Here is a 26,204-nt window from a genome sequence, read left to right as displayed (position 1 = left end):
TATGGACTTGTGTAGGACTTACTCTATTGTATTTGAAAGTTTTCTTCTTGTCCTGACTTGTTTTGAACATGTCCTGTCCTGTATTTTTACATTCCTTACTGTTTGTTATTCTCACATGTAAATAACATGAAGCATTCATACCCACTGATACTAGTGCATATATCAGTCGCAGTATAAACAATATTGCGAAATTTCAGTTGACACGTTTCTATCATTGTCAAATCGCCCAGCCCTGCATTTATTGCCGCTTTCCCTGTCCCAGGTTATATTGGCGTAGTGAATCGAAGTCAGAAAGATATAGATGGCAGGAAGGACATTCGTGCTGCAATGGCAGCAGAAAGGAAGTTCTTCCTGTCCCACCCCAGTTACAGACACATGGCTGAACGAATGGGAACACCACACCTGCAGAAGTCCCTTAACCAGGTGGGACCAAATCGCTTTCACACAAACTGCAGTTATGGATTTGCATAAATAACTGACGATTTTAGAAAGGATTTGTGTACGGTCATGTAAATGAAGCTATTGCCTGAAAATCACTTCATTTAGTCAATGTTCCCTTTTGTTTTGTGCCTCTTTGTATATCACTTCCTCTTCTTTTATTTTAGCAATTGACCAACCACATCCGAGACACGCTACCCGGCTTGCGCAGCAAACTCCAGTCTCAGCTTCTCTCTCTGGAAAAAGAGGTGGAAGAGTATAAGAACTTCCGCCCGGATGACCCTACGCGAAAAACCAAGGCCCTGCTGCAGTGAGTGTTTACAGCAGGTCACTGACGTGACTAGCATCTCTAACTCATGCCATTTCTAGGCTATAAACTGTAGGGCAGCTGTTTATAACTCTGAGTACCTCTTTCAGGATGGTCCAGCAGTTTGGAGTGGACTTTGAGAAGTGCATCGAGGGGTCCGGAGACCAGGTGGACACGGCAGAGCTGTCCGGAGGTGCCAGGATTAACCGAATTTTCCATGAGCGCTTCCCCTTCGAGCTGGTCAAGGTAAATGCCTCGTTTCAACAGAACACTTAGTTTTGTCTGCTTTTGAGCTGATAAAGTTGCTCTGAATGTCTGGAGATACTACTTTGATCTTTAGATAACACGCTCCAACAAGTTCCCGGGAAACCCGGTGTATGTCACACAGATACAGTGGCAAGTCCCTGTTATGAAGTCTCTCTTTCTCTTTCAGATTGTGTTTGATGAGAAAGAGCTCCGGCGAGAAATCAGTCACGCCATTAAGAACGTCCATGGTGTCAGGCAAGTGGTGTCCCGTTGACGGCAAGCACTTGTCAACCCTGCAGGCCACATGGCGGCACGAAAGCCACACCACTTCTTATGTTCTCTGTTCACTGACTAATATCTCACTCTTTGACTCCAGTCACACACTTTCTTTCTTTCTCTCTCGTGTGTTATAGTAAGGCCATGCTTTCACAACACAGCTACCAGAATCGCTTTACTGCTCACGTTTTTCTTATATGTTTTAAAGATAATTAAAATCGTACATATTGCATCTGTCAGTAGATGTATATATCAGTAATAGTGGCATTTTTTAGTATTATTTTTTAGACTATAAGTTGCATCAGGTCAAAATTGCATTATAGCGATAAAAAATTTGTTTTTTACATTCAGAAATCATTTTCAAAAAACACAAAAAAAAGCATTGAAGAGTTTACAAACAAAATTATATACAAACATGTATTTTAGTTTCCCTTACTCAAATCTTTAAATTTAAATGTTCAGAACGGAACAGGGAAAATCATTTTTAAAAAGGTACAAAAAAGGGTTAAAACTCTCATATGTTGTAGTGGCACTCATTATAAACAACGTTTACTATTAAAGACAGGCCTAAATAAATTTATTTAAAGTGAAACTGACACTACCGGTGCATAAAGAAATGTGCTTTATAAGTAAACCTGATCTTGTCTACTTCTCACATTTGACACAAATTCAAATCTAAATCCATGTTTTGCCTGCTTGATGGTAAGTGCATTATATAAGACATGTTGGAATATATGTCAGATGAAAAAAAAAAAACCTTGCGTAAGACTTGTACTCTGGAAAATATATCTCATTATATAGAAAATATAATATTTATTTATACATGTTAGTACATTTTAATGGGAACATTTGATCAAACAGTTATTTTAATTTTTTTTAATCAAGAACCACTCCAGGCTCCACATTCTGAGCGGTGATTCCAGCAGAGGCTTTAAACTTCAAATTTGTCTGTATAACTAGATATGCGCAGAATACAATGACAAAAGCCAGATTTTATACATCCAAAATCAATTGTGGACGTACATTACCCGCAAAAAGTATTGGAACAGTAAAGACAAAATTGCTCTGTTGGCTGTGGAGTCAAGACATTTGCAAATATGATTAAAAGATGAATATGAGACAAAACTACAGAATGTCACGTTTTATTATTGGGTGATTCAACACATATATGTTTTACCAAATAAAAAGAACAGCACTTTTATTAGAGTTCATCCCACTCATTGATGTGAGCATAAGTATTGGGAGAGTTGAACATATATATAAATATATGTATATCATATATATTTATATATGATATAAAAGATTAAAAGCTATTATTTAGCTATTATTTACTCCTCTTCAGCTGGTGAAATTCATGTTCAATCGGATTTAAATCTGGAGATTGACTTGGGCAATCTAAGACTTTCCATTTCTTTGCCCTTATAAATTCCTTGACTGAACTGGCAGGGTGTTTTGGGTCATTGTCCTGATGCAATATGAAGCACTTCCCAATTAATCTGGTGGCATTTTCTTGAATATTGGTAGGCAAGATGGTTTTGTACCCTTCCAAATTCATTCTGCTACTGTCATCATACATTAAGTCATCAGTAAAGTTGAGAGGGCCTGTTCCAGAGACAGCCATGCATGCCCGTGCCATGACATCACCTCCACCATGCTTTACAGATGAGGCTGTATGCTTGGGATCATTAGCAGTTCCCTTTTTCTCCACATTTTTGCTTTCCCATCACTTAGATAAAGGTTCGTCTTTGTCTCATCGGTCCATAAACACCGTTCCAAAACTCTTCTGGCTCACCTTTGCATTTTTGCAAACTCTAATCTTGCCTTTCTATTTTTGGTGCTGGTCAGAGGTTTGCATCTTGCTGTGTAGCATCTGTAATTCTGTGTCAAAGTCTCCTGAGGACAGTAGATTGTCAGAGCATCACCCCAGCTTTCTGGAAGTTGTTGGTGATTTTACAGACACGTCTTTTAGGGTTCATTTTCACAGCTTTTATGATTTGTCTGTCATCAACTACTGTTGTTTTCTCAGCTGATCAGGTCGTTGTTGGTTGCTGGTGTCGCTGGTGGTTTCCAAACTCTTGATTTCTCCATGCCCTTTGTTTGTGCTAGAGCTCTAACTGACTTCCTCTTCTCTTCTCCAAATTGCTTGCTTTTAAAGTCAGCTCCCTCATCTTCATCCTGGTTTGTGTGTGTCATCATCGAATGCAAGATTCAGAATACAGAAGTAATGGATATAACTGATACCACACATTCCCTGCTTTTAATATCTGAAGAATTAATGCAACAGGACACAGCTGATCACTTAGAAAGACCTGTGAGGCAACTGTTCCAATACTTATGCTCACATCAGATATAGGGATGAAACTCTAAAAGTGCTGAACTTCTTAGCTGGTAAAACATCTGTGTGTTGAATCACCCAATAATAAAATGTGACATTCTGTAGTTTTGTCTCATATTCATCTTTTAATCATATTTGTAAATGTCTTTTTACAAATATAAAAAAAATATAAAAAAGCAATTTTGTCTTTACTGTTCCAATACTTTTGGAGGGCACTGTATATTTTTGCACCTCCAAAGAAAATATTGCTTGTTCTCACCATATTTTGTTCTATCGTTGTTTGCAGCACATTGTTGTTCCTAATGTAGTTGCTCATACAGATTGTGCTCATAACATACAGTTCTAGTGAAGATTGAGACTGAAAAAGAGTCAAGTCCATGAAAATATGGTCTTGAACTTGGTTTCTTGGGGCCTTTTTTACATTCGGTCACTTCATGCGTTTTCTCTCATCGGCTATCTATCTGTTTTGTTAAAAAGTAAAAAAAATTAATGGAGCTCATGTAAACGAAATCAACAGATATGCGCTGCATTTTATTCATCATGAGCTAATTTCAAGATCAAAGACCGCAACAGGAAAAAGAGCAACATTAGCACTGGAAAGATAAGTTAGTATTACTACTTTTAATAAATGATTGTGTTGAGCGTCTGCTACTTACTTTCAGTTTCATTTGCGGCAGTTTGCACGTCAGCTTGCTGAACAGATACTCTTCTGCGGCGATTCGTGTTAGCTCTGTTATATCTGACTATAATGTTATATGGTCTGTAACATGCTCTTTTTTTTTTTACCATTTTGGGAGTAGTAAAATTTACATATGTGGTTTCAACAACCAGATGCATTTGTCCGGTTTCGTCTGGAATGTGTCCCAGATGACCTCCTGAAGTAATTTGAGCGATCAGACTTAAATCAGTCTCGAAAGCATTTACACCTGGTTTTTTCACAATCTGATAGCTATCCGATTAGAGAAAACGCATGAAGTGGCCAGGTGTAAATAGGCCCTAGGACCAAGAGCATGAAAATATGGTCTCAAAGAACTGATTTGAGGGCCAAGACCAAGAAAATGAAAATGTGATCTTTGACTCTGAATCAAGGCCCAGGAGCAAGAAAATATGATCTTGAACTCTGACTTGAGGGCAAACAACTTGAAGATGTGATATTGGACTTGAGGACCAAGATTGAGACCATGAGAATAAATGTGGACTCTGTCGTGTCCAACTCGACCCTTTTCTGCTCTTGGTTTTGACCCAGACACGACTGAGTTTCTTACTATGTGTCTACAACCAAAGAGAGCACCACTTAGGCTGTGATTTATCTCTCTAGTGAGACCCTCAAATATGTTTTCGTGACCGCAAAAACGGTGTCATGAGGGCATGGTCTAAAGAGATTTTAAGAGAAACCTTGTCTCTGAAATGTCTAATTGACTTCTTTTTCCCCACAGTGAACCACAGTCATCTGTCTGTTTGTTATTTAGAACTCACTTTTTTTTTGTCTTTGTGAACTGTTGTCTTTATCCTCTTCTTTCCCTCCACTTCACTTTCAAGTATCCTAATTTCATACAGTTTCACTTCTTTTTTTTTTTTATTTCATTGTCACAAATATCTGTCTTGGAGTTATTTTTTGGCACTTTTGTTGTAGTGTATTTTCTCCTCACTGTTCGTCTCTGTCCTCTTACGTCCTGCTGTCTGTCTGTCCTGTGCGTTCTCAGAACTGGGCTGTTCACTCCAGATCTGGCGTTTGAAGCCATGGTGAAAAAGCAGGTCATTAAGCTGAAAGAGCCCTGTCTGAAATGTATCGATCTGGTTATTCAGGAGCTCATCAACACAGTCAGGCAGTGCACCAACAAGGTACTGCAGTACCCCAGCCTGGCCACAGGGGGGCTTCCTGTGAGGGGGTCACACCACACCTGAGACAAACAGATGGGGCTTTCGGTGGAAAGCACAGAGGGAGAGTCAGAGGTTGAACGTGTTTGCATGGCGGTGTGACCCCCTCGGCCCCCCCGGCTGCCGTGTGCGCTGGCTCTGCTGTCGTGTGTTGGGGTGTTGTGACGGTCTTGTGAGAAAGAGATGAGCGGAGAATTTCACTCTCTGTTCATCTGTGGTCTAAAAGGGGCGAGCCAGGGGTCTTGCAACATCCTGAGCACCTCTGTACCCAAGGGTCAAAATGAAATGTAAGGGCTTTTTGAGGCCAGTTCACACCAAGTCTGAAATTTATGCACAAGATGCTTGCATTTTAAGTAAAGGTTGGGATCGTTCAGCTTCTTAATGATTCCAGTGACTTTTTTTATTTATTTAAAGATATTTTTTTTTGCATTTTCGCCTTTTATTGTGATGGGATAGATCAGAGCTGACAGGAAGCGAAGTGGGAGAGAGAGAGGGGGCGGATTCAGGAAAGGTCCTCGAGTTGAGATTCGAACTCGGGACACCCATAGCGCAACGGCACTGTATGAGTGCGCGCTGCCCACAAGGCTATCGGCGCCAACCCAGTGACATTTCTTTTAGTTAATCTGAGACAGTAATTGATCGCGTTATTAATCATATAAAAAGAAGTACATATGACCATATGCTCATATGTACATATAAGTACATATGAGCATACTTATAAAAAATACTACTGTGTAGTATCATTGGACTTGATGTGAATATTTTTGGTGTGGAAAAATTAAAATATTTTAGACTAGTTATATTGGACATTGAGTGAACAAACTTTTCTAGGGTCTGTTTATTGTGGTGCAAAAAAACACATAATTCATGGATGTGAAAACCTCCGGCTCTCGCTTTTTGGACCTGGTTTGTATCTGTTCATAGATAAGCAACGATTAATCAACTAAAAGTTTCCTCTCTTTTTATTCTTCCCCTTTTTTCTCTTTTTCTGTCCTTTTTTTAATACCTCAACACTTCTTCTCCCCCTGCCCACTGGCATTACCCTGACCCCTCAGAACGGGGTTGTTCACCCCTGATCTGGCCTTTGAGACTATAGTGAAAAAACAGATCCGCAAACTGAAAGAGCCCAGCCTGAAATGTGTGGACCTGGTGGTGTCCGAACTCACCACCCTCGTCAGGAAAAGTGCCAACAAGGTAACCAGAAGCAGCTCGAGAAAAGGCGGAGTAAAAAAAAACTCCCCATATCTCCATTTCCACACGCTGCCACCCACCCAGCTTTCCACCTTTATCAATCAGCCACGCCCTCTCCACCACCCATAGTGTCTGTCTGGAATGTGTCCATGTGACTCGTCTGAAGTTCTGTTTCATAATGAGTCTGACATTTTCATATCCCATGTGAATCCAATAAAAACCATCCAGATTGTTCGGAAAAATTGGGTGTTTCTAAGCTGAATCAGCTTCAGAGCCCCAGTTCCAGTGTTTGTCAGTGCCACATCACCTCCTTTCACTCTTTGTTGCTTGAGTAGAGCATCAGTGAGCCTGAACCACTGACTGTAGAAGTAAAAGACATACAGAAACAGACGCTTTGCCTCCTGCCCCAGACACAAAAGGCTGCTGCTGTTGTTATAGCAACAAAGAACCCGTCACCTGCCCTCTTGTGGTCATTGGTGGAACTGCAGTGCAAGACTTGATTCTGTCCTCCCTCTCGAATGTCACATTCTTTTTGAAATTTTCCCATTGTTTCCTTTCTTAAATCGCTATTTCACTCTCAGTTTTGGAAGAGTATTGGCGGGAATATAATCTCAAAAAAGTGTAAATATTTCCTGCATTTCACATGAAATTATCACTTCAGATTTATTTGTTTAGGGTTTGGAATCGTAAGGAGTTTACCAATTCTTACTCTAGTTCAAATTCTACTTGATCAAAAAAATTATTCTTTTAGTACATTTAAGCAAGCACCAAATTATTGAGCCTAATGATATTATGCCATATGCCACCATTATACTATATATTCTTACAAAAATCATTACAAATAAATTCATTCTTAATTGAAATACTAAATGCTGGTAACATTTGTAAAATTATTCTTTATCACAACAAAATGTACTATTTGTGCGTTTTATTTAAGAAAATATCTGACCATTCACTGACGTTTTCAGGTCGCACTCACTCACGATTGTATGTCTGATATAAAATGCAGGACTTTGCAGGACTGTGATGTGTTCAAAGAGTGTACAAAGTAAGACATCTGTAGCAATGGAGTGAAAGTAAATGGCACATAACAGTCACATTACTGGTATGAACATAGATATCTATTGGTGCTATATGTCACATGACTAAACATGTGTCATCGTTTTCAAAAGCCTCCATTTTCACAGTCCACACTAGAAGGCGAAAACAGCGTTTTCAGATTTATCCACTTTGGAGAGCGGTTTCAAAAATTCTATTGCTGCTATTGACATACAGTTCTTGGTTTATTTTAAGTCTAATAGGTCCAAAAATAATGACTTTCCATTCCTTCAGTAAGTGAGTGAGCCATTTAAGGTCAATAAGTTTGAATCGCAAGAAGAGTATAAAGAATATCTCTTAAACATACTGTCTTTTGCTTGGTGCTATAGATTCAACAGCGCAGACCGTTTCAATGGAAGAAGTCATATAGTAACACTTAACAGAACGAAATATCATCATTTGGCTGTAGTATTTTACAATGATATTTGTAACCGGCTCTCGATTCCCAACCCTAGCATCCCTTAAATTTGGTTTACAACACTTAGAAGTTAATTTATTGATTCACTGTCCATTCCTGGCTGAGAGTGAATGCTGTCTTACCTGCACATCTTGTTGAAATGCTCAAATCTGCGTGTGTGTGTGTGTGTGTGCGCATGCCTGCTCTCTCTTGCATTGGTTCCTCTTGTGCATGGTGGCTTAGCGAAAACTAGTCCTCACATCGACCTGTGTGAAAAGGTCTGATCGTGGTTAGCTCATACCGCTTTCACATCGCAGTATGTGTGTTTACGCACTTGTGCATGTGTACATGCCATAGCCTGCATCTATCTGGTGTTTTTCCCCACAGCTAGGCTCTTACCCCAGACTGCGAGAAGAGACTGAGAGGATTGTCACTACTTACGTCAGAGAGAGAGAAGGCAAGACCAAGGACCAGGTGCGAGACTGGCGAGAGAAGATCCGCTTTGACCACATAGTTTGTTTCATAAATTTTCTTTATGTGCAAAATTGTTTTCTTTACAGGTCCTTTTGCTGATTGACATTGAGCTGTCATACATTAACACCAACCATGAGGACTTCATTGGATTTGCAAAGTATGTGTAGCATTCAGTGTGGCACATTCTGGGTTTCATTTCTCACCTCAAAGCTTGATCCCTAACCCCTAAGCAGTGCTTCTTGTGTATTTGGACTTTTGGCTGACTGCAAGACTGATCTGCAGTGCGTTTTATTCTGACTCATTTAGAAAGGAAGTGGCCATGTGGCCAACATGTAAAGCAAAGGTAAAATAAAATGGTATGTAGCCATAAAAAAAATTCACAATTATGGTCAGGTTCGGGTCAGACTTCACAAATATTTTAATTTAATTTTAATTTAGTTTTATTTTATTTTATTTAGTTTAGTATAAATGTATTTTATTTGTTCAAAAGTAACATATTACAAAAGACTTAAATTGAATTTTTTTAATTACTATTAATCAAAGAATTTTGAAAACATGTATCATGGTTTCCACAAAAATACTAAGCAGCAAAAACTTAATAATAAAAAATGCTTGAGCAGCAAATCATCTAGGGCTGCTCGATAAATTGCATGCGATAGTCATGCGCATCTCGTCAGTAAAGCCGGTTCTGTGATTAGTAGTAAATCTCCATCATGTGCTTTTGGATGAAGCGGCATTTAATACACAGAGCCGTAGATCACTGACAAGCTACACAATATCGATGCGATTATGAATGTGATATTGCATAGCTTATCAGTGATCGCATGCGATTTTATCGTGCAGCCCTAAAATCAGCATATTACGATTATTTCTGAAGGATCCTGTGACATTGAAGACTAATGTAATGATGCTGAAAATTCAGCTTTGCATCACAGGAATAAATAACATTTTAAAATATATTAAAATAGAAAATAGCAATCTTAAATTAATAGCATTTCACAATATTAGGTTTTTTTTTTTGTTATCAACTGTTTATTGAAATTTTATTCTGTGGAAAAGTAGTACAAAACAAAAAGCAGCTGTACAAATTTAGAACCCACCCCAACCCATCCCACCGCTTGGTAGACTTAAAAAATAAATAAATAATAATAACAAAAATATATTAATTCATATTAATGGATAAACAAATAACAATAAAATAATTTTTACAAATATTTTAGAAAAGACAACATTAAAAGCTGAATGCCATGAATGAACAGTTTTCACGTTGGATCCATGTATACGAGAAGTAGAGAGTTCCATCGAGATAATGTCCAACAAATACACCGTCCAGGTTCGTCTGTCCATTGTGTGAGGAGGATTCCAACGGTTGACCAGCAATTTTGCTGCTGCTGTGAGAGCAGCTAACAGTAAAGATCTTTGTTGGACGGACAAGGTGAAGTCCCAAAAGTCATTCATGAAAAATGTCGCAGAGTCAAACATATCTCAGTACCCAACAAATATGATAGGTCTAGTGAGAGCTGAGTCCAAAAAGGTGAGAGAGAGGCGCACTCCCAAAAAAAATTCAAAAACGTGCCTAAAACTGCTTGGGAACAGAGATTACACTTAGGAGAAGACGACAGATTCATATAAAAACGTTTCATTGTCAAGTAAACTGCCCTACATTAGGGGCAGTCGTGGCCTAATGGATAGAGAGTTGGACCTGTAACCCGAAGGTCGGGGGTTTGAGTCTCAGGTCCGGCAGGGATTGTAGGTGGGGGAGTGAATAACCAACACTCTCTTCACCCTCAATACCACGACTGAGGTGAGACCCTTGAGCAAGGCACCGAACCCCCAACTGCACCCCGGGCGCCACAGCATTGGTTGCCCACTGCTCCGGGTGTATGTTCACTACTATGTGTACACTTGGATGGGTTAAATGCAGAGCACAAATTCCGTGTATGGGTCACCATACTTGGGCCACACACCACTTTCCCTTTCCCTCCCCTAAACCCTATGCAGCAATTTAGGGTGATTAGGGTTTTTAGAAGGCAATTTAAACATACCCCATACCTGATCGGAAAATAAAACATGCACATCCTCATTAAGATCCTTAGCCCAAACAGTAGTAATAGATAAAGGTTTGTATGAATGCTCAAGAAGAGAGAGATAGATGACTGAAGCAGTGGAGGGAGATTCCTCAGAAGGAAGGATTAGTTTGCACATAAAAAAGGAGGTGCCTGGCTGATTACATTGAGTTTTAAGATTCTGTAAGGTTTTTAAACTACTATCATCATAGCTATCTCCCAGAGTGTTTACTTTACTATGAGTCCATTGCGGACAATGAAATGGAGTACTGCCTGACAAAAGGCTATTATTGTGGAAAATAAGGGAATGCCTATGCCATTTTGTAGCTAGTTGTGAACGTCTTTCCACATCCCTCCATGTGGAGAGGAGGTGGGTTACAATGGGACCAAACTGAGATTTACACTGCCTAAGCAGAACTACCGAAAAAACAAGATGCATCAATTTGTACGGATAAACAATAGATTCCTCAATTGCTCTCCAAGACAATATTACAGTTTTAACTGTATTTTAATCAAATAAATGCAGCTTGGTGAGCATAAGAGTTTTTTTTTTTTGTTTGTTTGTTTTTTAAACATTAAAAATCCCTCTTCCCTCTTTGCAATTAAATTTTTTCTGACATCCACATCCTATATTATCATCTCTGTAATGCTCTTGGGGCATCAACAGCAATATTTAGTTGTATATAGATTTTGTAGGTACTTTCAAGATGTTTTCAAACCTGTTAAAGAATCTCTAGAAGTCACGTTTGGACTGTGTCTCCTGTTTACTGTCAGTGCAGTGGACTAAAAAGTTCAGATTAGATCCCTATGCCTGTGCATTATGGCTAATGCATTGGACGTAACTTAAATGCACTAAAATGATTAGTGCATGTCTTTGATCTGTCAGAAAACTAGTGTACAACTAAAGACTTATTGCATGTAAAAGTTTGCATGCTCAGTTGGTTACTGTAGACTGTAGAGCATTCACGAGTTGAGACAAAGGTCACCTACAGCATCAAGCCTGTCTGACCCTGCTTGCCTCGCGCGTGTCCCCATGCGCATGCTGTGAGTTTGTCAGGGCACCTCTTTTAACGGTTCTCATGCCGTCACTTTCAGTCTTGAATTCAGACGGATGGATGACGGTACCATACCAGGGTACGGCAACAACAGGTGCGCTAGTGCCCCCTTAATCACCCAGTCATCTTAGATGTTAATCAGACCACCCATCTCCTCTTTTTTTTCCTCCTGCCCCATTCCTCCTTCCTGCCTCAGAGCAGGATTGCTCCCACCCAGAGGGAGGTTTACACAAATCATCATTTTACTGTTGTGTTATTCTAACAATACAGACAACGGTGTGCAATCAGTGCATAATCAGTGTTTTCTGTCTGTTTTCCCCACCTTGCAGCGCCCAGCAAAGGAATATCGTCAACAAGAAGAGAGCCATTCCCAATCAGGTACACTTTTCTCTGCATTCACATGCTCTTCAATCCAAGTTTACACTCCTTCGTTCCAACACCATCACGCTGTCCACTATTCCAATTAAACACGAAAGGGCCTAACCTTGAACCCTGAGGGACCCCTTCCATATCACCCCTTTTAATCTACCCCGTGATTAAAAACTGAAAAGTATGTTTCCCCAAGGTCTCTATCACTTATAAATGTTATCAACAACACCCTTTTACACAGTCTCCTTACCAGGTGTGACATATTGCAATGAGCAATAAAACCTGAGGCTTCCATTTAAACTTGAGTTTTTGCTTTTACTGACCAAAAAAAGTTATTTGCATCCCCACTTAGAGTAGTCTGTGTAACTTTATATAAAGTCGTTTAGCTTGTAGTACTAAATCCTGGATTTTAACAATCGTTTTCAAGATTTGGATAATTAAGAAAAAAAAAAAAATTCATGTTTTTGTTCTGCAAGACAAATTACATAACTGACATCATGACTGTGCAGCTCTATGTTCTGAATGGCTGATATTGTGAAGCATCACGCTACAGCTACTTTGTGGATTCTTTTGCGCCTGGTTAAGACACAGTGTTAGTGTTAGACTGTTTCATTTGAATGAACATTGCTTGCCACTAAAGAGTATTTTTCTACCAGTTAGAAAAATAAAAGAGCCTGAAATGGGCTTATCGTATATTGAAGGTTTCAGTGGAAATGACATAAGCAACTTGAAAATACGCTGTGTTATTAGACAGGGACATTCCCTTTCATTTCCTCCCGCTTTTGAGAAACTCTGCTTTCACTAGCATCACAGCAGTACTAACTGCTAGTAACACTGACGCATGACATGAGTAATCAATGCATTATTTTTTGTTTCAGTCTTGCCCTAATTTAATGCAAACTTCCTTTTTCTGTTGGAAATGTGATTCAGAATGTGCATGGATCCAGCCGTGACAATGACTCAACCTAGTAGATAATTCTGATTTGTGGTACTGTCAGTTAATCTAATTGCATGTAACTTTGTTCTGTTGCTCTCTCTCTCTCTTTCTCTCTGTGTCTGCTTCCAACTTTTTTTTTTTTCACACTGTGACTGTTCTCTGTTCTTTGACTCACTCCATCACACCCTTGTCCCCTTTAAACCATTTCATTTCCATTTGAAAAACGTGTCTTTCTTAACCATCCTACTGCACTGTCTTCCCTTTCTTGCTTTGCTTGTTTTTTGTGTCTCTGTCTCATTTCTTCTCCCCAAAACTTGCCCCCACCCCCGTCCATCCTTATCACTACAGGGTGAAATACTGGTAAGTACGACAAAGCTACAAGCCACGCCCAGTTAGAGGTCACCAGCGCTCATCCAGTCAGGAGAACTGAGGCCGTAACAGGTCAACTAACTCATAATTACCAATGTGGTGTGTAAACTTGCTGGGGAGAATTATAAAGCTGATGGTTTTTCTTTCACTCTGCAGCTAGGTAGCCTGAGAGAAGGCGAAGCCGAGAAGGTATAGTCTGGTGGAAAAACCAAAATGGTGGAACCTGGAATAAAAATTTTAATCAAGGCTTCAATTTCAGTTACGAGTAATCAGTAACTGACGTCAAATCCACCATAGAATGCCCACTGTAATTAGTAGCATCACCTAACATTCGGTAATTATAGTAATTAAACCAAGAGGACATTACTAACCATTTCTTTGAGAAAATGTCACAGTGCACCCTTAATTTCATATATCAGTGTATTTTTATACATGAAAGAACTTTTTTTTTTTTTTTTTGAGAAAATGGTGTGAAATGGAGGCCTCGGTTGTCCTTTTGCTGGATGTGAGTCCTGGCGGCCCAGGCTGGGTGAGCAGAGTTTGCCTTGTGGAGAATCAGCCTCTACGTCACCATGGGGATATGGTGGGTGGGTGTGGCCAAGAAAACATCCAATCATACTAGAGAGCAAAACTCAAACCCAACATAGCATGTAGAGAGTGTTTGGGTTTTCTATACATGTATGTGGTGTGCATTTTTAATGAATTCATGCATTTGTTTATAGATTTTAAAATGCATTTGCCATGAAGAGCTAATCACAATTATTTTCCTCTAAAATATGATGATTTCTTTATACTAACAATACGTTTGAGGTAGGACTGGGCTATATGACAAAAAAACAAAAACTCTGTTTGAACCTCTAACTATATTTAATATCATTACATCCAAACAGACATTTTTGGTCAAGTAGATGTAATGTAAGTCATGTTTTCTGTTTTTCACTAAATGAAGAGGAGCTAATTTAAGAATTTAAATTCATATGCTGTGTAACAATTCAGAGTAATAAATAAGCATTTACCTTTAGATTTGTTCATTTGCTTTTAATAAATGCAAAGTGCCACACAGGGCATGAACATTTTTAAGGTGATAAATCATTGAATCATAGTTTTGAAACTATTCATTAAATGAAATGGCCAGAGTGAATTGAATTGGAATTCCAATTACATTTCATTTAATTGAATCTTAATCACAATTCTAAACCTTTTAGAAAACTTAATGGCCAAATCAAAGTGTCTTAAAGTCATCACAATAATAATTTGCTTAATTTTAAATCTACACTAAACGTATTTTAGATCATCAAAGTATTGCCCAGCCCTACTATAACAGTTAGTTGGTATTTAACTGGGGTTTTTTCGGTTTTTTTTTTTCTTGGTGTGCCGGTAATGGCCAGAATGTGGCAGTATCGGGCTCCTTTTGCTAATCAATTGACTCTAATTTAATAAATTAACTGCACAACCTTAGAGAAATCCTTTCTGGGACAAAGTTAATTGGGGGATTTCTGTTGGGGTAATTAAAAGTCGCCTCTCACAGGTAATCATCTAATCATCTCATCTTTTATTCAAAATCATCCCTTCTATCAACAGATTTCTGTTTGAGGAAATGTCTGATCACATTTTGTCAACTCTTTGATTAACTTGTTGATAATTATGCATTTTAAATGTACGTAATGTTAGGATTAATTGGTGTCATTTAGAGAGAGCAGTCAGAATGTGCAACGTGGAAGAACGGTGAAATCCTAACACAACGGAAAATAGGGTCATGCTCTCATTTCTTTCAGTTGTGGGCGGCAAAGAGAAATTGGATCCATGTTAGAGAATACAGAGCCCGAGCCAGGCTCTGACCACAGATATTTGCTGGGTTTCTGTCTAATGAAAAGATATTCGAGAGCATTTTTATGGGCGTTTGTTCGGGTCGCTACCGTACATCCTAGCATGAGACGCCTGAGCCATACTGTCCTGATGATTTTTCTTCTCATCAGTCTCTTCTATCTTTTTCCCCTCTCAGAGATGGTTATCAGGTTTCTTAAGAAGGTTGATGGCATTTCCCCACCAAGGCAAACAATCTATATAGTCTGCCATAGCTTTATGTGTGCGTTGTTTCTGTTGGCACTCACTAACTCTAACCCCCTCCTCTCAGTTTCACTCTGTTTTTACGGAGAACACAGCAAAACGGAAAGGGAGAAAAGGGATAGTACCGTAGAAATGCTTGCAGTACATTTTGGTGTGGTATTTCTTTCTTTATTGGAAAAAGATCAGTGTCATTGATGCCGTGTGGTATTACGACGTAAGATGTATTACTAGAACGGAGATGGAATGTGCATTAAGGTAATTAAGATTAATTTTGATTCCATGTTGACTTTACGAAGCAAAAATAAAACTGAGATTCCTTTACCACTGAAATCTGGAAGCCCTTTCCCTCCCGTTTCCTTGACTAACCCTTTATTTCTTCAGCTCCTGTTCCTTCTGTGTTTACCAGTACAACACACTTACCTGTATCTTCTCTCATTATTCCTTCCCGTTCAATAGGTTTTCACACTTAAGTGTACGTCTTTCTCCATTTAACACCACTAACGCCGTTCTCCTTTGTTTACCAGCTTGTTGGCTTGATTTTACTCACTAATTTGACCCTAACATACCACTGCCGACCTCTGACCCCTGTTCCTGTGACAGGCTAGTGGGTCTGGATGGCATCTACCGTCATGTTGCCCTGTGCTTTAGAAAGAACTCCTGTAGAGGGAAAAAAATCCACAAGCACAACAAAATTGTTCCTTTGTTCTTTTATTGTTGCTCTATTTCGTGTATATTCAGTTTCTAGAGCATTTATTTGTGACCAAGCTTTAATTGCTGCCTTATGTTCTGACTCCATGCAGAGTAGATACTGTAGTCTAGTGGTTCCCAACTGGTGAGTCGCAACCTAAAGTGCAAATATAATGGAATTTTTGCTAATATGCTAATACTGATACAACAAATGCATTTATGTTTTTAAATCACACTACTGCTGTTCTTCATGAGGTTACAGTCATCACTTTTCCGGTTTAATTTATAAATGTTTATTTGTATGTTAATATTTTTGCATATTGATGGGCCCACATTTTCCATAGTTTGGCAAATTTTCTCTCATGAAATGTAGTCAATTGGGAATTTTGCTGAAGGGTGGAAGATTTCCACACGCAGATTCGCTATATATTGACAAGCATAATGCTTTTTGTTTTAATAAGTGATTTCTGTGTTAAGCATTGCTATATCCCTTACGAAAATTAACAATTTTTACTACAGTTAAAACCCAAAAGAACATGATTTCTATAGTTAAACCATAATAACAACAAATTGACCATGGTTTCGCTACACTAACCATTGTATTTGTAGTAAACTGTTATACAATTAGTTATCAATACGCCTAAATAAAAAACATGGTTACTACACTTTTACTATAATAAAACCATGGTTAATTTTTGTTAGGGATTGGCAATGAAACTTAACAACAATGGACCTTTTTGGCCTGAAAAAAATTTAACAAAATTGAAAAACAAGGGACCATTTTGCCTGCAAAATTTCAGTGAAACATTTTAAAAAAGGACCAATTCACAAATTTCTATGAATTTTCTAAACCAGTTGAGAACCACTGCTGTAACGTACAAAGTACAGTTATTTATTTAATCACGTTAGCCACAATAGAAGGCAACCAAACTTAACAAAATCTTTCCACAGCAGGTAAGCACAGGTTTGCACAATAGGGTTTCAGGTTTGCTCAGCAAAGGACACAAGCTTCCAACACAAAGACTGTGGATCTCATAAATGTTTCCCCACTCTTGTGGCATGCCCTTCACCCAACGCCCCCCTCCCCCCTCTGTCCCACAGGTGATCCGTAAAGGCTGGCTAACCCTCAACATCAGCATTATGAAGGGCGGCTCCAAGGAGTACTGGTTCGTCCTGACGGCCGAATCGCTGTCCTGGTACAAGGACGAGGAGGTGAGATTCATCTGTTCTTCATTTCGCGTTTACAGTCCCTCCCCCTTTCGCTTCAGCTTAAAACTAGTGCAACTCTAGTTGGGCTCGAACTCCATGTGTGTTTGAAATTAGTGCAAACGATAGCTGTTTTCCAGAGTTCCTGTGGCTTGACTGGTAGAGTGTGGTGCGAATAACATCAAGGCCTTGGGTTTCATTCCCAGGGAGAACATGAATTTATGAATGTGTACTTTAATGTGTTTGGCAGACTCTTTCATCCAAAGCAACTTCAATGTAAACGTCTCACTTTATTCCCCAAGAGAGACTGTTTATATGTAAAATTCCCCCCCTGTCCAGCAGCAAATGGTAGAGTCCTTTTGCTCGAGCCACGGGTGTGTGTGTCCCTGCCCAGCCTAACCAATGTGCGGACTACTGTTCAGCTGCAGCATGATGAACAGGTAGTCTGAACACTGGGCAGGCGGGGGGGAGGAAAGAGGGCGGCTGGACTGCAGGTCACTGCCCCGAGGACCGCACACGACTGCAGAGGAGAGTAAACAGTTCAGACAGATACACTGATAAAGCGTCGATCTTACTTAACCCGTCGAGAACATGTTCAGCTTACTACTTAAAGTAATACAAATTTTTTTTAAGTAAATTAAGGTGGTTATATAACCATTGTTTGGATTCAACAGCAAGTTGAGTTAACAAAATCCCCATAAATTTGATTCTCAATACTGTAGTACTGTCAAATTTATTGATATTTTAATTGTAAAGTATGATTTACGTAATTTACTGTAAAACAGTAAAAACTTTTTTTTATTAAAATAAAAAGTGTAATGAAAATCATTGTGAATAAATTGGGAGTTACAAAAAAAAATTACGAACAAATTCTAAAAAAGTGGAAAAGTAAAAGATTCGGACATGCTACGTTAATGATAATTTGAGGGCGAAAAAACGTAATTCTCATGAAAATAATGATGCGATGAAATAGGTTTCATTTTCTTAATGCAAAATATAACCTCTTTGGATTTCGGGGTGAAATGTGACCTTTTTATGATTAGATTTTTACTTCTAAATAGCTTTTTGTAACGAATCGTGAAGGCACACAAAGAATCAAGTAATTAAAGCTGGTCCGCATATGCAAAAATGTCTATATTGAATACATTATGAATCTAAACATAATGAAATCGGTTGAAATAACATTACTGAATATCCCGACATTACTTATTGAGAATGTTTACATTAAGAATTATTTTCAAATGTATATATTCGGTATACTCACATGTCCGCTGCTGCGTGGCAAATGCATATTCCAGGCCTCTGCAGTTTCTTCAAGAGTAATACGGACCATTTTGCCATCATGGCTACATTTTCGCATTCTGGACCATGTGGAGTTTTCGCTCGTTACCATTGTTTTATGAATAACTCTGAGAAATGTTCCTTTAGCAGTGGTTTTTAAAGTAAAGCGAAAGCGATAAATGGAGAAAAGAGAGGCGAGGAGCGGGACGAAAGTAGAAAAGGGACGAAAGGGGAGGTAAAGTGACGTGGCGAGCGCACTGAAATGTTCCAGCCGGGATCCGACTTTGGAATTTGCAGGAAATCGTACTGGGTTACTGGGGGGTTGTTGTGTGTGTGTGTGTGTGTTGGGGGCAGGGAAGTGTTCCTCTGAGTGATGTAACTGTTGGGGCCATAGCTGTGCAGACATAAACGTTTGCAGATGCTGCTTCTCAACTGAACGAGTTGGCAGCATTGGTCCTCATCCAGACTCCTCCTCTTCCTTTTTCTTTTCTCTCTGTATCTCACATCCCCCTCTCTGGCTTGGCAACCTGGTGGTCCTTCTTTAAAGTAACAGTTCACTTCAAAATGAAAATGCGGTCATTAAGTCGCTGTCATGTCGTTCCAAACCCATATGATCACAAAAGAAGATGTCTTGAAAAATCTTCAAGTAGCACTTTTCTATACATCCGTTGTTTTATATTGTTTTTAGAATCTCTGACACTGCAGGTTTTGATACCACTGTGAAGTGGTTTATAAGGTTGTTGTAACTCCCCCTCTCTCATCTCACTCTAATAGGAAAAAGAGAAGAAATACATGCTTCCTCTGGACAACCTGAAGCTCAGAGACGTGGAGAAAGGCTTCATGTCCACTAAGCATAATTTTGCAATCTTCAACACTGAGCAAAGGTCAGGGCTGACAGCAACTCTGTGTTTGTGTATTTTTGTTTGGCATTCGGCCGCTTCATGTGTTCGATCCCCCTCACAGGAACGTGTATAAGGACTTGCGTCAGATCGAGCTGGCCTGTGATTCACAGGAGGACATGGACAGCTGGAAAGCCTCTTTTCTCCGAGCAGGCGTTTATCCTGAGAAAGATCAGGTATTAATGTTCAGTTTGAACACAAGTACAATCTAAAACACTCCGCATTGCATTATTGAGAGTTTAAAGTCTACACATTTAAGACACTTTTGTATAAGTATTTATTTTTGACTGTCAACAAACATGTTACACTACTAGAAAGCTACTATAAGTCACTTAATGCTCACCAAATCTGCATTTATTGCAAAAAAAAAAACACTGTGCGTGTGTGTGTATATAAACATTTCAAGTGTATAAACATTTGAAGTGGATCAAAAATTTTCATCAAAGTTATCCTAAAACCAAAATGCGTTCTTGTCTTAGGATAGCTTTGATGAACTTTTCTGATCCAGTTCAAATGTTGACTACTGTACTGTATATAAAACAAATAAACTAATTTTGAATTAATATTTTGGAATTATTACAATTATATTAGTTTGAATGTATTTTAAAATGCCATTTATTCCTATTTGGCAGTCTTCAGTGTCACATGTTCCTTAATTTTTTTTTCGGAATTCTTAGGATGAATAGAACGTTAAAAAGAACAGCATTTACTTGAAATATAATTTATTTAGCATTATAAATGTCTTTCCTGTCACTTTTGATCAGTTGAATGGATCCTTGCTCAATAAAAATGTCTTTCTTTCAAAAACAACATTCCTGATGCAAAACGCTAGTAGTATTAGTGCGTCTAAGGATAACATTTCTATTATTAACTTTAATACTTGTGGGTTAGGCAGTTGAAAATATATTAGCACATCCATTTGTGTTATTGACATTTGTGATATTGTACCTGGAATTATGCAGTTTGTTAAAGGTCCCATGGCATGAAAATGTCACTTTATGAGGTTTTTAACATTAATATGAGTTCCCCTAGCCTGCCTATGGTCCCCCAGTGGCTAGAAATGGCGATAGGTGTAAACTGAGCCCTGGGTATCCTGCTTCATCTTTGAGAAAATGAAAGCTCAGATGGCCCAATCTGGAATCTTCCCTTTATGTCGTCATATGGGGAAAAGTTACCTCCCCTTTTTCTGCTTTGCCCACCCATGAGAAACTGAGCTACGACTGTGCGAGGCGAGCACAATATTTTTTTTTTCCTCAAGAGACATCATGGCTTGCAAACGCGTGAAGCACTGTTTTTTGGCACTTCAGATCTGTTCTACTCTATGAACTGTCACATACTGTAATACAACTGAATGCCCAATAAAGCTGTTTACATTTACATATTTTCTGTTGTCATAAAGCAAGTATAAATAGTAAACACGATCCATTAATAATACGTTAACCCTGAATCACTCTCACTATACTCCTTAAATCCTGATTTATAATCGCAACATCGTCTGATAAAATCAATATACATCTAACTTACACTAAAAAGCGACTATATGCAGTGGTTTTGGCTATATTACGGTTTTGCGTCTGAGTAATAAACTGCGCATATTAACAGACAAATTATGTTCATATTTAAAAGTCCAAACAGTCAGTAAGCGACAAGTGCTTGGAAACGCTGTTTTGTAAATGATTTATTGATGAGTCTGCTGCTTTAAGGCAAACTGAAAGCGCTGCTTCTCTGCCGCTCGCTGCTCAGAACAGACGCCGGGAGAGTCAGACCTCGCGCTCTCGGGGCAGTACTGGAGACATCTTCCAACTGAATGATAGCTAATGTTTTTTTTGTTTGTTTTTAAAGTCGCTAGGTTTGTTAGTATGTACCCGTTATAGGAAAAAAGCCACCAAAGGGGTCTGAAAGTTACTAAAGTTCTAAAGTCGTGCTCGTGTGTGTGTGTGTGTGTGTGTGTGTGAGACATGGGAGCTGATGGCAGGGGGCGGTGGATATTGTTGTGGCCCGTCCAGGTAAAGTCTATGTGTGGGAAACACTGACCGTATCCAGACACAATATTTTAAACTAACCATTCGGAGACGTCCTGCTGTAGCCGCTGAGTTGCAACTTCTTCATCTGGTGCTTTTCCATCCGGATCAGATTCTGGGTCAAACTGAAAAGTTTGAACGAGCCATTACCATACATCCACTGTCAACATTAGCGCATGATACCGTGGCCGCAAGCTGCAGGACACACACCCACCCTCCACCTTGCTCCGCCTCTCTCCTCCTCATTAGCATTTAAAGCTACAAACACAGAAATGGCACGTCCTAAAGAAAGCTCATTGTGGGACTGGCTCGTAGTGGCTGAAATTCTGCACCAAGGCTGAATTTTGGGAACGAGACTTCAGATACAGTACTAGGGACCACTTAGGCCTATATAAAAGCATCCAAAAAACAGCATGTCATGGGACCTTTAAAGATGGATGTTTTAAATTATTACTGTGTAATTACTATGTTATTACTAAGCAATCTGTGTAAGCAACCAGCCAGAAACACTCACACTTCAACATGCTAAAAACACTTAGCTACTTAGCAAAATCTCTTAAATCGTCTTAGCGACAACTTTTACACAGCTTTTACGTGGACACACATCACTCCCATTTTCTATAGTATCTAGTAAATAGTTAAAAAATTTCCCCACCTATGCGATCTTGGTTTGATCAGCAGAAGTTGTTTTTGAGGTTAAGAATGGTTTTACATTTTGACGAAAGATGAAAGAAAATATTTTTTCCCCTAAGAATAGTAAGCACTTGTCCATTCAGCACAATAAGACCAGGAATGTATTAAAGATACAGGTCACTTTAGATGTTGTCTTTAAAATTCATGAACATTCCTAAACTTAGATCAAAGGCAATAAGATGTGTAATGAAGATGTTGTAAAGAAACTGGGATGTGTGTGTGTGTGTGTGTAGGCTGAGTCAGATGAGGCTGCTTCAGCCGACACCTTCTCCATGGACCCTCAGCTGGAGAGGCAGGTGGAGACCATCCGTAACCTGGTGGACTCTTACATTGGTATCGTCAACAAGACCATCAGAGACCTCATGCCCAAGACTATCATGCACCTCATGATCAACAATGTAAGTACACAACCGCTCGTGTTTTAAGCAGTTCATCTTGAAACATAGTAATTCTAACACTGCAAACATCCTCACCTCTTCATTGACTTTTCTTTCCTGTTCTGTTGTCTTTCTGTCCCCAGGCTAAAGACTTCATCCACTCAGAGCTGCTGGCGTACCTGTACTCCTCAGGAGATCAGAACAGTCTGATGGAGGAGTCTGCTGACCAGGCCCAGCGCAGAGACGAGATGCTGCGTATGTACCATGCCATAAAAGAGGCCCTCAGCATCATCGGTGACATCAGCACCTGCACTGTGTCCACTCCTGTGCCTCCGCCCGTCAACGATACCTGGAATCCAGAGACTAGGTTAGAAAATGAACAGCATGCTGCTGTCTGGGAAAGAATTACATTCCCATTACTGTGGCTTTCTGTGCCAGTATGAATTGATACTGTGGCCTGTCCCAATACTCAGTTGCATAATTTGACTGGCCAGGCTATATGTTGAAGTAGATGGTGACGTAAAGACTGTTGTTCATTAAAAAATTGGGCTGATACGGTTAGACACTCCTGCTAAACGGGTCCCCAACCCCTGTATTTGGCCCAAGTGTTCAAGTGAGTGTGAAGACCACAAATGTGCATGGAACTTTTAAATATTGGATGGGACACCCTACATCATAGTGTTGTAGAAGTGCAAGTTTTTATTTTCAGTACTTGGCTCTAAAACAAAATACAATACAATACATCTCACCATAGTGAGTCATGTGAGTTCCTGTACATGATGGTTGATGGGATATGCTTAGCTTCAAATACCGCTCCAAAGCAGTATAGAGAGCTACACTGTAAAAAAAAAAAAAAAAATCTGCTAAATTTACGTTAAAAAAAACCCCACAGCTGTGGTTGCCAGAATTTTACCGTAAAAAATACGGTAGCAACATTTTAGATTTTACGATTTTAACTTAAATTTACATTTAAATACAGTAAATGCATTTATAATGTTATAATTGATATAATGTTAATATACCAACCTACTGAAGTACTGAAATCTGTTTTGTACCTTTTTAACACACTGATAACCACCAAAAGCAGGTGGTGATGAGAAAGTCCCATGATGAAGCAAAGCCCATCACAAGCAGCTTTTAAATATTAACATATATAGAAGGTGCACAGTGTCATTCAAACAAACACTAAACACTATCATGGTAACTGAAATACTACACACATGAAACTGAAATAATGCAATAAAAATTAATTTAACAACATTAGGTGTAACATACAATCCTAATGTACAAAACTGATAAGAAAAAGCTAAGAAGAAACCGTTATTTCAACAAAAAAGCATCAAATTTGAAATGTAACACAGGGAATTCTTGGAATGTCAATTTACGGTTATCCACTGTAAATTATACATTCTTTTTCACTTCCAAAAGCAGTATACTTACGTAACATTTTGTAATGTAATGTCCAAAACTGTATAGTTTATAGCCTTATACTGTATAGTAGGGTAACTTACCGTTAACCATTTAACAGGTTTTTGCTGTAGCATTTTTACAGTCTTTTACCGTTAAATTCACGGTTATTTTTTACAGTGTAGTGTGCAACAAATGCACTGATCTTTGGCATATGTCAGAATTAGGACAATCTTGCACTCTTATTTCCTGTCGCAAACAAGCGCTCTCAAGTATCCAAGGCCCCAAATCTGGGTACCCCAACTGCTTTAATTTTATAATTTTGTACAAATTAGCTTGGAACTTGTTTCAGGAGTTTTACCTGAAGAACTTCACCATGAGTATACTGGGCTTGAAGTGTAGTGTACCTACTAAACTTGTTTTAGTGTCCTTCATAACTGTTTTAATACTATATTTCTTCTTTTCCTGCCCTGTGTAGCCCCACCTCCCAACGCAGACCGCCTACATCGGCCCCGCCCCCCAGCAGGCCTCCAGCAGTGAGAGGTCCAACACCAGGCCCGCCCTCTCTTAACCCCACCCCCTCCTTTTCAGGTCCACCCATTCCCTCTCGCCCAGGCCAGCCCATTAATGCTTTCAGCAACAGCAGCCAGGATCCTTTCAGTGCTCCCCCTCAGATCCCCTCCCGCCCCGCCCGCATCCCTCCGGGAATCCCCAGGTAAGACACTAAACCATCTGTCACCTCCATGTAGATGTGTATTCTCGCTGTGCATGTGAGAACGAAAGTCTTGTATCTGAAGCTCAGACGAAAATACCATTTGAACAAGGTTTGACTGTTGAACTGTTACTTCAGCTCTTATTCTTCTCTCACTAGATAATGCATGCAGATATTTTCTCCGGTCACATACTACTACTAATATTATTAATGCAAATAAGTTTTCCTTCATTTACTTCTCAGCAAATTCGTTCTAATCTTTCCAGGGATATAATTTTCCTGTTTTGATCTCCTCTCATCTCTTCTTTTTTTTTTCTTCTTGTTTCTACTAATCTAGCCTCATCTATTCTCATCTCTCGTTTCTTATTATATCGTATTGTGCTTTCTCACTTTGTCTCATCTGGTATTTTCTTATCTCTTCCTGTCCTTTCTGCCTCGTTTCTTTTAATGTCATCTTGTTTATTTTCTTCTTGCCTCTTCTTCTCTTCTCTCATTTAGTCTTATCTAGCCTCTTTTGTCTTGTCTCTTATATTGATTTATCAAATTTTGTCTCTTCTTCTCTTCTGCTTTGGTTTGGCCTCATCTAGCCACTTCTTGTCTTACATAGTCTCACTTAACTTCTCGTCTCATCCCATCTCATCTTGTCATATATCTTTTCATCTCTTCACTTCTTGTCTTATTTCTTTAAATTTCCTCATCTAGCCTCCTCTTCTTTTTTTGTCTATTCTCGTTTACTCTCATCTAGACTCTTATTGCCTGCTTTTCACCTCTTGTTTTATTTCTCATCTCATGTAGTCTCATCTCTCCTCATCTTGTCTTTTTTCTCATCTCTTTTTATCTAGCCTCATCTAGTTCTGTCTTTCCTCGTTTTTTGTCTAGTCTCTTTTCCTCTCTTCTAGTCTCATCTACTCTCGCCTCTCCTCAGCTTTTGTCTTTTCTCATCTCTTCGCATCTTGTCTCATCTCTTATCTTATCGAATCTTGTTTCTTCATCTCTTTTCTCTTCTCCTCTCATCTAGTCTCATTAAAGGGATAGTTCACCCAAAAATGAAAATTCTGTCATTAATTACTCCCTCTCATGTCGTTCTAAACCTGTTAGACCTTCTTTGTTCATCTTCGGAACACGATATTTTTGATGGTATCCGAGAGCTCTCTGTTCCTCCATAGACAGCAATGATTTTACCACGATCAACGTACAGAAACGTAGCAAGGACATCGGTAAAATAGTCCATGTGACGTCAGTGGTTCAACCGTAATTTTACAAAGCTACGAGAATACTTTTTCTGCGCAAAGAAAACAATAATAACATAATTTATTCAACAATTCTTCTCCCTGAATTACCGTCTTCTGCCATGTTGGAGAGTATCCACTGAACGTAATCAGCTAATAATGTTGATATTATTGTGGTAATGTCCTTGC

At 39.1% G+C, this 26,204-nt stretch overlaps 1 protein-coding gene across 10 annotated transcripts in view; it reads left to right on the top strand.

Moving 5' to 3' along the window:
* Positions 1 to 26,204, top strand: part of dnm2a (dynamin 2a) — a 54,770-nt gene that overhangs the window by 20,066 nt on the left and 8,500 nt on the right. For 3 of the 10 annotated variants that reach the window (XM_079415279.1, XM_079415286.1, XM_079415281.1), the window contains exons 6-20: positions 263 to 423; positions 606 to 748; positions 856 to 991; positions 1,179 to 1,246; positions 5,306 to 5,444; positions 8,554 to 8,640; positions 8,727 to 8,797; positions 12,091 to 12,139; positions 13,593 to 13,625; positions 17,292 to 17,402; positions 19,452 to 19,561; positions 19,641 to 19,752; positions 22,524 to 22,688; positions 22,811 to 23,034; positions 24,553 to 24,789. In XM_079415279.1, the coding sequence (XP_079271405.1) occupies positions 263 to 423; positions 606 to 748; positions 856 to 991; positions 1,179 to 1,246; positions 5,306 to 5,444; positions 8,554 to 8,640; positions 8,727 to 8,797; positions 12,091 to 12,139; positions 13,593 to 13,625; positions 17,292 to 17,402; positions 19,452 to 19,561; positions 19,641 to 19,752; positions 22,524 to 22,688; positions 22,811 to 23,034; positions 24,553 to 24,789 (1,846 nt within the window). Of the gene's footprint in view, positions 1 to 262; positions 424 to 605; positions 749 to 855; positions 992 to 1,178; positions 1,247 to 5,305; positions 5,445 to 6,535; positions 6,675 to 8,553; positions 8,641 to 8,726; positions 8,798 to 12,090; positions 12,140 to 13,415; positions 13,509 to 13,592; positions 13,658 to 17,291; positions 17,403 to 19,451; positions 19,562 to 19,640; positions 19,753 to 22,523; positions 22,689 to 22,810; positions 23,035 to 24,552; positions 24,790 to 26,204 lie in introns of those variants that run through there. The other 7 variants (XM_079415285.1, XM_079415283.1, XM_079415284.1 and 4 more) reach the window with 5 other exon arrangements.

Source organism: Barbus barbus (assembly GCF_936440315.1).
Source record: "Barbus barbus genome assembly, chromosome: 4".
Lineage (NCBI taxonomy): Eukaryota > Metazoa > Chordata > Actinopteri > Cypriniformes > Cyprinidae > Barbus > Barbus barbus.
Note: the sequence above shows the minus strand (reverse complement) of the source record. Positions and strands in the feature narration are given on the sequence as shown.